The sequence below is a fragment of the Furipterus horrens genome, unplaced genomic scaffold (assembly GCF_987537825.1).
Source record: "Furipterus horrens unplaced genomic scaffold, mFurHor1.1.pri manual_scaffold_2, whole genome shotgun sequence".
In the NCBI taxonomy this organism is placed as follows: Eukaryota; Metazoa; Chordata; class Mammalia; order Chiroptera; family Furipteridae; genus Furipterus; species Furipterus horrens.
The window spans coordinates 43,749,184-43,765,003 of NW_028327172.1; the positions used below are offsets into that span (position 1 = coordinate 43,749,184).

Genomic DNA, 15,820 nt, shown 5'->3' on the forward strand with positions numbered 1-15,820 from the left:
CTGAAATCAAATCTGAGTACAGTGGCACAATTTGGACACTACGTGTTGCCTGATGCAAATTTACTAAGCAAATGCTCTTAAAAAGAGATTGGAAATTTCAAAGAAGTAGGAAATGTTTTTAAGTTTGCTAAACCTACAGTAAATATCAAGCAAAGTTCAACTGATGTATTTACTTAAATTATACAGGGACTGAATGGCCCTGGCTGGTTTAGCTCAGTGGATTGAGCGTCGGCCTGCGAGCTAAGTGTCGCTGGTTCGATCTTCCAGTCAGGGCACATCAGAGAAGGAAAACTCTGACTCCAAAAAACCTCCGCTGCCTTGCGGCATACCTCTTCAGGGGAAAGGCTAAGGGAGTAAACCCTGACAGAAAATCCGGAGCCGGAGTCCCTAAGGCGGTTTGACGTTGTAGTCAACACCGACAACTCCTGCGGCGCACCTGAAGCCAAGCTGTATTGACTCCGTCTTTCCCTTGGACCCTTCAGCTGCGAAGAGAGGGGGGGTCTGCTGCATGGGCAACAGCAGACCCTCCATATCACCCTGCCCAGGCTCTGTAGCTTCAGCTTCACTGGAGAGGACACTCCAGCGTCATCGCAAGATGTCGATTCAACACGGGAGGAGACAGATACCGTGTCACTCCCGAGTCGGACTGCACAACCATTCTCGGCGGTGCAGATAGACTCTTAAGAAGCTACACCATCGTCTCTCGAGACGGACGGCTGCCGACGACGACGACAGGGACTGAAAAAGAAAAAAGATAGAATGTCTGAGTTGGAAGAAACTGAGAATTCTTCCAGCCTCCCCACTGATCCTCTTTTCTCCCTCCTCCTCTACATCTTAGGACCACAACCCTACCACCTGCCCCTGCATCCTCTGCTTGAACAGACATGGCAGCCTGTTATCTCTGGGCTATCACTAAAAGAGGGTCTTCCCTGGACCTTTTACCCAGTGCACACATGCTTGTTCTGTCACTTCAAGCAAGTCACTTCCCTCCATTCTGCCTCAGCGGCCTCTCCTGTAATATAAATGTAATAACCCCAGATCACTAAATTGCTGTGTGACTATAATACTATAACTGGATATAGCAGCACTATTCACCATCGCCAAAGGGTGGAAGCCACCCAGGTGTCCATCGACAGATTAATGGATAAACAAAATGTACAGACATACAATAGAAATTATTCATCCTTAAAAAGAAAGGAAATCCTGTCACATGCTAGAATGTGGACGAACCTTGAGGTTATTATGTGAAGTGAAATAATTCATACAAAAGGACAAATACTTTATGATTCCACTTATATGAGACACCTACAATAGTCAAAATCAGAAACAGAAAATAGAATGGTGGTTGCAGGGGCTAAAGGAAGGGGAGGATGGGCAATCATTGTTTAACAGGGACAGAGTTTCTGTTTGGCAAGATGAAAAAAGTTCTATGGATAGACAGTGGTGGTGGTTGCACAACAGTCGTCGGCAGCCGTCCGTCTCGAGAGAGGATGGTGTAGCTTCTTAAGAGTCTATCTGCACCGCCGAGAATGGCTGTGCAGTCCGACTCGGGAGTGACACGGTATCTGTCTCCTCCCGTGTTAAATCGACATCTTGCGATGACGCTGGAGTGTCCTCTCCAGTGAAGCTGAAGCTACAGAGCCTGGGCAGGGTGATATGGACGGTCTGCTGTTGCCCATGCCCGTCCGTCTCGAGAGATGATGGTGTAGCTTCTTAAGAGTCTATCTGCACCACCGAGAATGGCTGTGCAGTCCGACTCGGGAGTGACATGGTATCTGTCTCCTCCCGTGTTGAATCGACATTGTGAATGTATTAAATGCCACTGAACACCTAAAAACAGTTAAGATGGTAAATTGTATGTTATGGGTATTTTAGCACAATTTTAAAAATAAAAAATAATAATAAGTAACCTAAGAAAATCTCTAGCTCAGTGACAGCACAGTTGGTGCTCAATAATTGTCCATTTCTTTCTTACCACACACTGGTGTGATGCACATCTTAGGGCCATGCAAAATAAATCTCTTACACCCTGATGTTAAAAGAATATCTAGTCTCCTGAAAAAGAACTGTGTCTGAAGGTAGGAAGCAGATGGTGGCAAGTGAGAAAGTGCTCCAGGCACCCTTCTCTCCACCCAAACCTCCGTGAGAACAGCTCCCACACGCGGGCACAGCACGTCGGTGTGGGGAGATGGCCACTCCATCTAGTAAATACCATATTTTACTATATTAGATAATGAGGACATGGGGTGGGGCACAAAGCAAGAAGCAAACCTGCAAAGCCTTCACTCTGACCCAGCCCCCCAGAAGCACTAGCCAAGCCTCCAGCAGCTTCTTACCTAGCCGGAGCTGGCTCCGCCTTCTCTCCTTGCACCTCCTCCTGCCCCTCTCCTGCCCCGCCCCACCCCTCGGTTTCCCCTCCTCCCCTTGCTCCTCCCACTCTCTCCCCTTGGCCCGCCCTCCCTCGCAGTCAGGCGCCTTACAGGAAATAGAAAGCGAAATAGAAAGCCGGCTGCCATCCCTTGAATCCAGTGAAAAGGTGAGTGAACCAGGCTGCACTGAGGTACCGCAGCCCAGATCTGAAGACCCCCTTCCGACCAGTCCCCACCCCTAGAGCTTGCGAGTCAGTTTCCCCTTCTCCGCCGCAGGGTTTGCTCAGCCCAAGCCCAGCAGTTCTTACCGCGCTCTTGGGTCTGCCTCGGAGAAGGCGGGGCTGTGAACGGGACTTCAAGTCACCTGGAAAGAACTAGGGCTGCCCTGCTGCTTCCACCTGAGCTGGGACGAGGGCTGGCTGCAGCTGAAAAGAAACGGGACGGAAACCTAGCCGGAGGGTGGTCCAGAGGATTCCGGTGTGGGGGAGGTCTTTCAAGTTTGAGACTCCTATCCCCAAAAGTCTCCCTGTGGAGGAGAGAGGGGCAGGGTTGTTTAGGATGTTAGAAATGTATGGGTCTATGCCCTGGAGGAAATGAAGACGGCTGCTAGGTTCAAGCAGCTGAGAGAAGAGGCCAGGGAGTGCTGACCACACATGCATGTATGTGTGTGTGAATATATATAATACATATATGCATATACATATGTCGTCGTCGGCAGCCGTCCGTCTCGAGAGACGATGGTGTAGCTTCCCAAGAGTCCATCTGCACCGCAGAGAATAGCTGTGCAGTCCGACTCGGGAGTGACACGGTATCTGTCTCCTCCCGTGTTGAATCGACATCTTGCGATGACGCTGAAGCTACAGAGCCTGGGCAGGGTGATATGGAGGGTCTGCTGTTGCCCATGCAGCAGACCCCCCCTCTCTTCGCAGCTGAAGGGTCCAAGGGAAAGATGGAGTCAATACAGCTTGGCTTCAGGTGCGCCGCAGGAGTTGCCGGTGTTGACTACAACGTCAAACCGCCTTAGGGACTCCGGCTCCGGATTTTCTGTCAGGGTTTACTCCCTTAGCCTTTCCCCTGAAGAGGTATGCCGCAAGGCAGCGGAGGTTTTTTGGAGTCAGAGTTTTCCTTCTCTGATGTACCCTGACTGGAAGATCGAACCAGCGACACTTAGCTCGCAGGCCGACGCTCAATCCACTGAGCTAAACCAGCCAGGGCTATATACATATGTACTTATAAGAATATATAAGAATAATTGTTCTTTTTTCTTTTATAGTTCTTATTTAGTACAGGTTTTTTTGTTATTTTTTAAATGAAATTTATTAGAGTAACATTGGTTAATAACATAGAAATTTCAGATATACAACATTTCAATTCAATGTCTGCGTGGTGACCCAAAGTCTAGTTTTCTTCCATTACCGTATATTGGACCCCCTTTACACACTTCACCTTCCCCCACCCCCCTTCGAACCACCATACTGTTGTCTGTGTCTATGAATTTGTTTTCTTTGTTCATTCAGTACTTTCATTTTCATATCCCACATATGAGTGAAATCATGTATTTGTCCTTTTCTGTCTGACTTATTTCAGTTGGCCTAATACTCGCAAGATCCATCCATGTTGTTGAATAATTTTTCTTGTGTATATATTCATATTATATATATAGATCTACTGCTGTTTTTGAAGATTAATGAGGATGTGTGCAAAGCATTGTTGCACCTTCTCTGGCACATGGAAGGCCCATGGTAAATGGTCACTATTACTATGGACAGAAAAAGCCTGGGCACTGAGGGTTTAAGCTGAGACAGACATGATAATGTAACGGCCCTATCTCTGAGGTTCTCAACAATTTTCACTGTCCATTTTGGGAAATCATTCTGTTTGACTGGATCAATGGACCTGACTGTGGAGGAGAAGTTCTTGTTATTCAGGTTAATGTTCTTATCTTGTTTTAACCCCCTCCAGTTCACTCTCCCTCATATCTTCCTTTGAATTGTTTTGTTTTTCTCATCCAACCTTTCTCATCTTCTCTCTAACTTTTTTCCTCTCCCCACTAGGTCACCTCAAGCTCTCTGCAGTGCTACTTAATCTGCACATTCTCACTATGGCCTCAGCAACGCCCTTGACAATGATGTGGGAGGAGGTTACATGCTCTATCTGCCTGGACCCCGTAACAGAGCCAGTGAGCATTGAATGTGGCCACAGCTTCTGCCACGAATGCATCTCTCAGGTCGGGAAAGATAAGGGTGGCATCTGTCCTGTGTGCCGGAAAACATTCCTGCTCAGGAACTTCCGGCCCAATCTCCAGCTAGCCAACATGGTGGACAATCTAAGACAGATCAGCCAAGATGCCAAGGAGGGCACAAAGCGGGAGCAATGTGGGGTGCATGGAGAGAAACTTCACCTGTTCTGTGAGAGAGATGGGAAGGCTCTTTGCTGGGTGTGTTCTCAGTCCCGGAAACACCGTGACCACCCCATGGTCCCCATTGAAGAGGCTGTTCAGGAGTACCAGGTGAGACCTTGGAATGGAGGCATGAACAGGTAGAAAGGAAATGGGGTCCTAATGTGTGCTTTGTTCCCCAGAGCTGGGGATGGGAGAAAGTCGCCTATAGAGTTGAGGGACTAGAGAAAGGGGGAGTGTTCCCTACTTTCTCTGTGTAATTTAAGGCTCATCACAGCTTTCTCATTCCCCAGGATCAGGAAAGCTGCTATGGGAAAATGCTGGAAGGATCCTGTTTCCTTGTGACTTCCTGGTTAATTTAGAATGAGTAGTGCCCTCATCCCTGCCACCCCAACAGTGTGGCTCTTTTCTAAGAAACATGAGGCTTTTCCCAAAGTATTCCCATCCACAAAATTCATACACCAATCAGACTCTAGTCCTCCTTCCTCTGCCCTCAGGCTTTTCTAAGAACCCATATGATCTTTCCCCACCTCACACCACGCAACCCTCCTTCTTGGTCTGGTTGGGCATTAACCTGGTATCTTTCTCTGCAGGAGAAGCTCCAGGTGACATTAAGGAAACTGAGAAAAGAGCAAGAACTTGCTGAAAAGTTGGAAATGGATGTTGCAACAAAGAGAACAGCCTGGAAGGCAAGAGTCACATCCCAAAAGAAATCTTAGATCAAAAGCCTAGGCAGGGTCCAGGGCCTAGCCACAGGAAAGCCCTAACCATAGCTATACCTGTCTGAGGAGTGATAGAGTCAGCATACCTCACTCTTCAAGAATCAACAGTCTTCTAGGTCTCCTGATAGAAGGAAATAAAAAGTATGGAGTTCAAAGAGAGTTTCCAATCAGACACAAAGATCAAGAGTCTTAGGAGAAGGTGCTGAGGAAAAAGCCATCACCTAAAGCTCCTGTTCCTTAAGCCCAGTATTGAGGGATGATGGTAGCAGTCTTTGGTATCTGCGCCATAGCTATCCCAGGAGAGATACAGCTATGTCTGTCAGGAAATGACAGGGGCTGTGAGATACAGACTTAAGGAAACCACCGAGGCCTGAGGTAGGAAAACCAGCCTGACCAGATGGTTGCTTGACTGTGTCTAGACCACGGGTCCAAAGTAGAATGGAGAACTAAAGTTTATTCTGCACTGGTGATTTAGAGGTGGGGGTGGGTAAGGGATAAAGAGGAGTGGAAGGAACTCATGGCCAATAAATAGCAGAAGAGGAAGATTTGGGACCAAGGAGAGGTGAACAAAGCTGTGATGACAAAAGGGGTCATCCTGTGTCCTCAGGTGACCTTCGAATCACTCGCATAAGAGGGCAAGCAAAGAATATCACAAAGACTCTTTCCCCAGGACTTAAGAATGGTTTTGTGGGCCTGTCTTTGTGAAGTTGTTTGACTGGGGACAGGTGTTACTCTTTCAGTAACACTGAGCTATGAAGACAAAGGACACATTTGGGTGCAGACTAGGTTTTGAGAGAAGTTGAGGCAAGTCTGATTCCCATAGGCTGATGCAGCTGTTGTTCTAGCACAGCTACACTGTGCCCTATTCCCATTGCCTTCTTAATCCCAGAAGCCTGACCCACCCACTTCCCCAGCAAAGTGTGTGTGTGTGTGTGTTTATTTCCAGACAGACCCAGAATGGTAAGTCTACAGGGAGTAGTAGGTATGGACACCTCCATCCCCGAAGCTTGGGAGATTTTGATAAAAACCACCTCTCTTTTTTCATTGACACCGTAGGGGAAAGTTGAGACACACAAACTGAAAATTCACGCAGAGTTTAAGCAGCAGAAAGAATTCCTGGCTGAAGAGGAACAGAGGCAGCTGCAGAAGCTAGAGAAGGAAGAGAGGGAACAGCTGAGAATCCTGGGGGAGACAGAGGCCAGACTGGTCCAGCAGAGCCAGGCCCTACAGGAGCTGATCTCAGAGTTGGAACGGAGAAGCCGGAGCTCAGAGCTGGAACTGCTGCAGGTGAGGTGGGAGAGGCTCCCACTCTGCACTCAAGGTGGAACCAAACAGAAGCCAGAGCCCTCTGGGGCTACCATGAGAGCAAAGAGAAACCCAGTCCATGGAATTTTCTTAAATAAAACAAATGGAATTCAGACCCATGAGCTGTCGCGGACAGCATTGTGGATGCAACAAACAAAATCACATGGGCTGCACTAATCTGGTGCAGAAAAGGGACAGAACGGTTGCTCACTAAATCAGTATGAGCGCCATGACCCTTGCCTGGACAGGCTTTTATTCCTTTCTGGGCGGATCACAGCAAACAAAGTTACAAATCTCTGCTAAGGTTGCTTTAGAGGGTTGTTGTTTACAGATAATAAAGAAAAGAATGTGCGTGCAAGGAAATGATAAGTATGGGAGATCTAGCCACATCCACTCCTTAAAACAGTTCAGAATAGACCTTGAGAAGTTACTTTAAAGTTGTACATTAAACATCTGTTGTTTTTCAGCTCAGGGTGAGCAAGTTTTTTAGCAAAAGCAAGCTTTTAAGCAGTATAGATACAATGCAGGCCTGATTCTCACGGGAAAGCCAATCTGCGGGCCTGGCTCCTGTGTGCCTCCTCGTGCCTGTTGGTTTTCCGAACCAGGGCTGAGCTACATTCGCCATTGCCACGCGGACCGGTTCCCTATAATGAGTGGTTTGCATTCAAGGCATGGAAAGATACAGATTAAGGAAGGAGTATTCCATGCAGCAATTTTTTGAAAATGGACATCTCTGGTAAGTGCCTGCTCTAACATGTATCAGGTTCATGACCTTGAGAAAGGTCCTTAATCATTCTGAGTATCAGGTTTCTCATAATTAAATGGATAGTATAATATTATATATCTCAAAGGTTTCTTGTGAGGATTAAATGAGAATCCACTAAGGCTCTTTGATAAGTGTCTGGCCATGGGGAGGTTTTCAGAAAACTAAAAATAACAACTAAAGGTTACGAGACAGTAGCCCAGCCCCAGCCATCATCATATCTCTCCATAACTCTAGGTTAAGTCATGTTTTCCTTTCCTACACCTAATTTCTCCATTTGTGAAACAAGGGAGAGGGAACGGACTAAATTACAAGGATTTACCAAACTTTGGTCATAAATATATCACCTTTACACTTTCTGCTACTTCTATGAACCACCTAAGTGATTTTAACATGTTATTTTTTTCTTTAAATTGTCTCATTCTTTTACCAGGATAAATTTAGTTTAAAAGGAAATTTGTCCTAACCAATAGTAGCCAAGAAATCACATGTTGATATTGTTACTGATATTTTTCTATTTCATAACAATAATAATAACTGCATATTCTTTTTTAAGTATATTTTATTGATTATATTGTTACAATAGTTCCAATTTTTTCCCCTTTGCTCCCCTCTGCCCAGCACCACCCCTCCCCCAGCAATCCCACCCCCTGCCCCCCAGTCCATGCCCATGGGTCGTACATACAAGTTCTATGGCTTCACCCTTTCCTATATTATTCTTTTTTTTATTTTTAATAGTTAATTTATTAATTTCTTTTTACAATAAAAAATAACAGTCCCCCCTCTCAGAGTTAAGACCCTTTATAATCTTATAAAGGACAATGGGGGAAGGTCTCAAGCTCCTCTAGCTCTTTAAGCTGGGCATGGTCGTCGTCCTACCTACCCTTGGTCCAGAAATCCCTAATAAGAGTGGGGGTGGGGAAGGGAGGGTGAATAACTGCATATTCTTAAAAAGCACATATTACATGCCAGGCATTGAATCCCTCGTGATAATGTGATGAGGTGGTACTCTTATTTTCCCCATTTTATAGATGAGAAAAATAGGGCACAGAGTTATTAAGAAATCTAGTGAGATATTAAAGCTAAATAACTTGACCAAGTTCTCCCAAATAGTAAGAAATAGAGCTAAGTTTAAAATAGGTACGTAACTTTTTTTAATTTACCAATATGTATTCTACTTAAAATGATCTCATATCCACTAATGAGTTGTTTGCCTCACTTTGGGAAACTAGAAACTAGATCGTCTCAAGAGTCCCCTCTGTTATAACATCCTACGGTTCTTTGCCCACACCTTTTCTCTGTCTCATTCAGATGTAGTCATAAAGCCATTTCTTTCTGTTTGGGCAAAAAAGCTGGCTGGATTGGTTGACTTGGCAGGCTCTCTTCTTCCCCTTATCTAAATCTTGCTTTAGCCCAACACTGAGCCAAGCTTCTTACGCACTTTTCACTTGACCTAGGAGCCTACCGTTTCCAGATAAAAACTCCCAACCTCAGCAACAATATTCTCAGGTGATTCGATTTCACATACATAAGGAAGCAACATTAACTACAGCATGGTACAGAGCTTTAACTGACCAGCATTTTCTCCCCAAACAAGTCAAGCCCACAAATGAGGAAGAGCAGTGTTGGTGCATCCTGACTTGGCTGTCCTTTCCATGTGTCTGTCTCTGGGCCTCAGCCTGCCTGGGCTATTTGCTCCTTTCCACTCTCCCAGACCCCTTTGGTCTCCCCAAGAATCTGGCCTTTCTCATTTGTTTTCTGAGTCCTTAAACATGCCATCCTTCTCTTGGCTGTAGGTTCATGTGGGTTTCTGGTTATCCCACAAGCATCCACACATTCCTCTGTTCCAAGTTGGTCAGAAATGTCTTTCAGGCCATGGCCCAGAGGAATTGGGCAGAGCAGTGCCTGTGACCTCAGGGTGGCATCGCATCACCCATAGGACTGAAGTCTGTCATTAAACCTATGATTCTGAAACTTACTCTGTCTCCTTTTTCCTCAGGAGGTGAAAACTGTCCTAGAAAGGTAAGGAGAGGTTTTCTTTATTAGAGGAAGGGGTGGCAAGAAGTGTATTTACCTGCATAAAAGATTATTGAGTTAGAAAAACATGCACTGAAATTTTTCCCATCTTCCTTCCTATTCTCAAAGATCCCATCCTCCATAAAATGTTTTTTGGTCTCAGAAGGCTAATCAATGGGCATCTCAGTTGGTGAGTTGCCCAAAGTAATTGGACTAACATCTTTACAAAGTGAAGCCCTAACAAACAGGTAAATTCTAGGAAGTTCTGAGTCTACAGCCTGATGGGACTCCTTTAAAAAACATCCAACCAGTTACAAATCTCCCAGAAAGAGCCATGAGTAAGACGCACTGTGTGGGTGAAATTCCTTGAGGTCCTTTGGAAGTGATTCAGCATATACCAGCACCCTGCCTGTAAAATGAAACAGAAGGTGCTTGTGTGGTGACCTCAGGCTTGAACAGGAGGTAGAGACTCCACATGCTGCAGAGGCCCATGTGACCCAAAAGGCTGGATAGGAAGTAAATCCTGCCTCCTTTTGCCTTCCACCTCCAGAGACCCTAAAACAGTAGGTATTTGTAAATCTGTGTTGAATTAAATTATCAGTCATCCACAAGAGAGGTTATAGCATTAAGGTTCGGGGAGGGTGGAGTAGGATTTGGAGACAGGATATCAAACTCTGTTTCCCCCAGGTGTGAATCCTGGAACCTGGAACAACTGGATATTGTCTCCCCAGACCTGAGGAGTATGTGCCTTGTGCCAGGGATGAAGAGGATGCTGAGGACATGTGGAGGTGAGGCAAGCTCCAGGAGTATCGGACTGGCCTGCTGAGCAGCAATGAGATATCAAGGGTGCAGAGTAAGTCCAAGGTCAGGGAGAGATGTCAGGTCAAAGTAGGTGGGGCAGGAACAGAGCTCAGGAAAGTGGCTCCCTCAAAGGTCCAGGCAACAACTGGAGCTGGCTGGGGGGTCATTTCCTCATGTAGTAAGGCTCAGGCTCACTGCCTCATTCCCCCAACATAGGCACCGGGTTAGTGACTCCCTACACTCTCCTGGCCTGATCGTGGTCCTCTCTCTTTAGTATACATCACTCTGGATCCACACACAGCCAATCCATGGCTCATCATTTCAGAGGATCAGAGACAAGTGAGGCTTGGAGACACCCAGCAGAAGGTGCCTGAGAATGAGGAGAGATTTGATACTTATCCTATGATCCTGGGTGCCCAGCACTTCAACTCCGGAAAACTTTACTGGGAGGTAGATGTGACGGGAAAGGAGGCCTGGGACCTGGGGGTTTGTAGAGACTCTGTAAAGAGGAAGGGGCAGTTTTTGCTCAACCCCATGAATGGCTTCTGGACAATTTGGCTGTGGAAGAAACAAAACTATGAGGCTGGCACCTGCCCACAGACTCCCCTCCACCTCCCAGTGCCTCCACGCCAAATTGGGATCTTCCTGGACTATGAGGCCAGAACTGTCTCCTTCTATAACATCACTGACCATGGCTCCCTCATCTACACCTTCTCTGAATGTGCCTTCACTGGACCCCTGCGGCCTTTCTTCAATCCTGGCTTCAATGATGGCGGAAGAAATGCGGCCCCTCTGACCCTCTGTCCTCTGAAGATGGGATAGTAGGGCTCTCTCTGGTCACTGACATCCACTTTGTTGATACCTCAGCCACGGACCCTGCCGTATTTTCCCATGAACTCTGAACTCCCTTTTTCTCTACAGCAGTATCAGGATACCAGCAAGCCAACTTTGGCAAGATCACTGAATATCTATGTCAAGTGATCTTCAGTATCTACAATCCTGCCCTAGGTAGCTTATGATTCCCCCCATGAAATAAACCACTTATATTTGGTCCAAACTCATCTGGTTATACTAAAACATTTTTCTGCCTTCTTTATGTAACTCAAGTTTTGTTTTCTCCTCCCCATCTCTAGGCCTTTGCTCAGACCTCTATTATATCTTACATGGTTTGAAAAAGTGCTTCTTAAGTAAATGCATCTCAATCTATCCCATTCAATTCTTATTCTCATACACATCTGGGATACTCTTTCCAACACACACACACATCTCATCATAGGTGACTCCACACTGCCTATAGAAAACAACCACATTTTTTTTAATTGAATTAGATTGCCAAGTTAAATATCCAGCCTGCTATGCATCCCCATTCCCACAATTATACCCCAACCACACCGTGTTGATAATTGAGTTGGTTAAAGGGCATATCAATCTAAATGGAAGTTGTGATGGTTTTTTAATGTGTCAGTTTGGCTAGGCTGTAAGCCCTCCATTTTTCAATCAAAACACTAATCTGTGAAGATGTGTGGTAGATGTCATTAACGTCCATAATCATTTGACGTTTAAGTGAGGGAGATTGTCCTAGATAAACTGAGTGAGCCTAATTCAATCAGGTAAAAGGCTTTAAGAGCAGACCTGCACCTTCCCTGAAGAAAAAGATATTCTACCTATAAAGAGCAGCTTAAGCTCATGCCCAAGAGTCCTAGCCTTGCTTTCCTGATGGCCTGCCCTGCAGATTTAGAACTTGTCTTGCCAGCCTCCATAGTTGTGTAAGTGAACTCCTAAATAAATCCCAATATTTATCTGCTTCCCAAGTAGAACCCTGATTGGTAAGAAGGCCAAGACTGAGGTAACAGCATCACCTACTGACAGCAAACACTTTCTTGAGTTTCAACTTTCAAGGTTGGAATAATGAAGTTCTACACCTGAGTGATAATAGGCTATGAATGAGAACCATCATCCTTCCAGGAACCCCGATTCCTCATCTCATATAAAATCTCAGATGTGCCTTCAGAACATCTGCTAAATATTTCATTAAAAATTCAGATACTGTAAAAGATGTTGATGACCTTGGAAGGAATATTGATAAATAAAAAATAAAAAAGACGTTTCTATCTTAACACTGAACAGGAAGGAGGTCCTTTGGAGAAAGGATAAAAAGAATAGCATTATCAGGCAAGATGACTTTACAGGAAGTTGGCAAAATCAAACAGTCCTTTGGTTGATAAACTGGAAGAATAATATGGAAGAGAACGCAGTCCTATATGAATGGGGGTGTATTGGGGAATGGGTGGATTCTGTATGTAAAGATCATGGAGAAATTTTTTTTTATAGAAGTGTAGATTAAATATAATCAGATTTTCTGCTTCTCTGTGCCTCTACCTTGGGGTGGGCCGATGTTAAATGATGGCTTGTGCCCTTCAATAGATATGCTGGTGGGAGGAAAGTACCATAATGATATAAACTTAATTATCCTTGTTTCTCAAAATCTGAATACCTTGGCATATTAGGTTACCCTGATGTTGGACAGGTACATTACACAGATGACATATTACCATCTCCTTGGTCCACCAAAGTGAAATAAGTAGTAGAGATTTTATAGTATCTCAGCTTTATCCCCACCAGTAATTACTAACAAGTGATCCAGGTACACCCCTGCATGTTACACAAAAATTCTCATGAGAAATGAGGAAAGATTCTACCAGCAACAATTCCAGAGTTGATTAATATTATCCTTTAAGATTCAAATAAAACCTGTTGATTTTTCTGATCTTTGATTCTATAACTTCCTTTTGAATTAAATCAGGCAGAAATTATTACACCAAATTTTAAAAATAAACAAGCTAAGACAGAAGAAAGTTGAAATTTCATGCACTGCTTACCCCGTGTCATGCATACTTTATATTTTTAGTTCTATCACAGCTGTATGATAAAAGTTTAATCAAAAAATTTAAAGATTATGGGGCCTTTTATTTCTAAACATATTTCATGTTTTTAATTTTTCTATCTTTATTGTGGTATAATTCACAAATAAAAATTGTATATATTTAAGATGTACACTTAAATATGTATATATACTTTGTGAAAATTACTACCACAACTAATTAAAGATTCATTGCTTCACATAGTTACCTTCTGTATATATGTAGTGAGGACACTTAAGATGAACTCTCTTAGCCAATTTCAAGTATACAATTCTGTATTATTAACTATAGTCACCATATTTAATGTACATTAAATCCCCAGAACTTACTCACCTTAACCTCATATAACTGCAAGTTTGTACCCTTCAGCCAATATCTCCCTATTTGCCCCACCCCTATGCTCCAGAAACCGCTATTCTACTCTGTGTTTTTGAGTTCAGTTTTGAGATCCCACACATAAGGAAGATCATACAGTATTTGTCTTTCTCTTCCTGACTTATTTCACTTAGTAATAATGTCCTCTAGATTCATCCATGTTGTCACAAATGGGAGGGTTTCCTTCTTATTGTTGAATAGTTCACCATTGTGTGTGTGTGTGTATATATATATATATATATATATATATATATATATCACATTTTCTTTTTTCCAGTTTTATTGCAATATAATTGACATAACATTTTATAAGTTTAAAGTATAGAATAATTTGATACAGATATTTTGAAATGATTAAAACCGTAAGGTTATTACCACATCATTCACCTCACATGGTTACATTTCTGTCTGTTATGTATGTAGAGAGAGAACTTTTAAGATCTGGTATTTTAGAGACTTTCAAATATATAATTCAGTGTTATTAACTATAGTCACCATGTTATATATTACATCAACATTATTTATTTATTTTATAACTGGAAGTTTTTACGCTTTGACTACCTTCAACCACTAATCTGTTCTCTGTTTCTATGAATTCTGGGTTTGTTTGTTTGTTTTTAGATTCCACATATAAGTGAAATCATAGAGCATTTGACTTTGTCTGATTTTTTTTACTTAGCATAATTCTCTCAAGGTTTATCCATGTTGTCACAAATGGTAGGTTTTCTTCATTTTTTTATAACTGAATAATATTTCATTGTATTCATATAATTTTTTGCATTTTCTTTACTCATTCATCTCAGGTTGTACTCTCAGGTTGTTTCCATGTCTTGGCTATTGTAAATAATGTCAAAATGGACATGGGGCAGGGCAGGGGAGTACAAATATCTCTTCAAGACAGTGATTTTATTTCCTTCAGACATATACTTAGAAGTGGAATTTCTGGGTCATATTGTAACTCTATTTTTAATTTTTTTAAAGATTTTACTTATTTATTTTCAGATAGAGGGGAAGGAAGGGAGGAAGAGGGGGAGAGAAACATCCATGTGTGGTTGCCTCTCACATACCCCCAAGTGGGGACCCAGCCTGCAGCCCAGGCGTGCGCCCCGACTGGGAACCAAACTGGTGTCCCTTTGGATCACAGGTCAGTGCTCAATCCACTGAGCCACCCCAGCCAGGGCTATTTTTAATTTTTTGAGGACCCTCCATACTGTTTTTCACAGTGGTTGCACCAATCTGCATTCCCATCAACAGTGCATGAGGGTTCCCTTTTCTCCATATCCTTGCTGGGACTTAACTCTTGTCTTTTTTGTTAAGTATATTTTATTGATTATGCTGTTACAGTTGTCCCAATTTCTTTTCCCTTTGCTCCCCTCTGCCCAGTACCCCGCCCCTCACCCCCCCGCCACCCCCACCCCCCCCGCCTTTATTTCCTGTCCATGGGCAGTGCATAAAAGTTATTTGGCTTCAACCTTTGCTGTATTATTCTTAACTTCCCCTGTCTATTTTGTACCTACCAATTATGCTTCTTAGTCCCTGCACCATTTCCCCATTACCTCCCCTTCCCCCTCCCAGCTGATAACCCTCCAAATGATTCCCATACCTATGACTCTCTTCCTATTCTGGTTGTTTGCTTAGTTTGTTGATTTTACTTTTTAGACTCTGTCTGTTGTTGATATTTGTGAGTTTGTTGTCATTTTAATGTCCATAGTTTTGATCAGATTCTCCTTAAAGTCCCTTTAACATTCCATATAATAAGGGATTGGTAATGATGATCTCCTTTAGCTTTACCTTGTCTGGAAGCACTTTATCTGCCCTTCCATTCTAAATAATAGCTTTGCTGTATAGAGTAATCTTGTTTGTAGGTCCTTGCTTTTCATCGATTTGAATACTTCTTGCCAGTCCCTTCTTGCCTGCAAAGTTTCTTTTGAGAAAGCAGCTGACAGTCGTAAAGGAACCCCTTTGTAGGTCGTTGGCAGCCGTGCGTCTCGAGAGACGATGGTGTAGCTTCTTAAGAGTCTATCTGCACCGCCGAGAATGGTTGTGCAGTCCGACTCGGGAGTGACACGGTATCTGTCTCCTCCCGTGTTGAATCGACATCTTGCGATGACGCTGGAGTGTCCTCTCCAGTGAAGCTGAAGCTACAGAGC

General features: G+C 43.7%; 1 protein-coding gene across 2 annotated transcripts; it reads left to right on the top strand.

The window, feature by feature from the left end:
• Positions 1-2,474: 2,474 nt before the first annotated feature.
• Positions 2,475-11,580, top strand: TRIM21 (tripartite motif containing 21). Of its 2 annotated transcripts, none has more exons than XM_090264626.1 (7): positions 2,475-2,536; positions 4,424-4,878; positions 5,361-5,456; positions 6,546-6,776; positions 9,557-9,579; positions 10,261-10,361; positions 10,649-11,580. In XM_090264626.1, the coding sequence occupies exons 2-7, from the start codon at positions 4,471-4,473 to the stop codon at positions 11,194-11,196; spliced, it is 1,407 nt and encodes a 468-aa protein (XP_090120752.1). In that variant the 5' UTR covers positions 2,475-2,536; positions 4,424-4,470; the 3' UTR covers positions 11,197-11,580. The 2 variants fall into 2 exon arrangements, with proteins under 2 accessions (XP_090120752.1, XP_090120761.1); XM_090264635.1 differs by lacking the exon at positions 2,475-2,536 and adding an exon at positions 4,033-4,297.
• Positions 11,581-15,820: the final 4,240 nt, after the last annotated feature.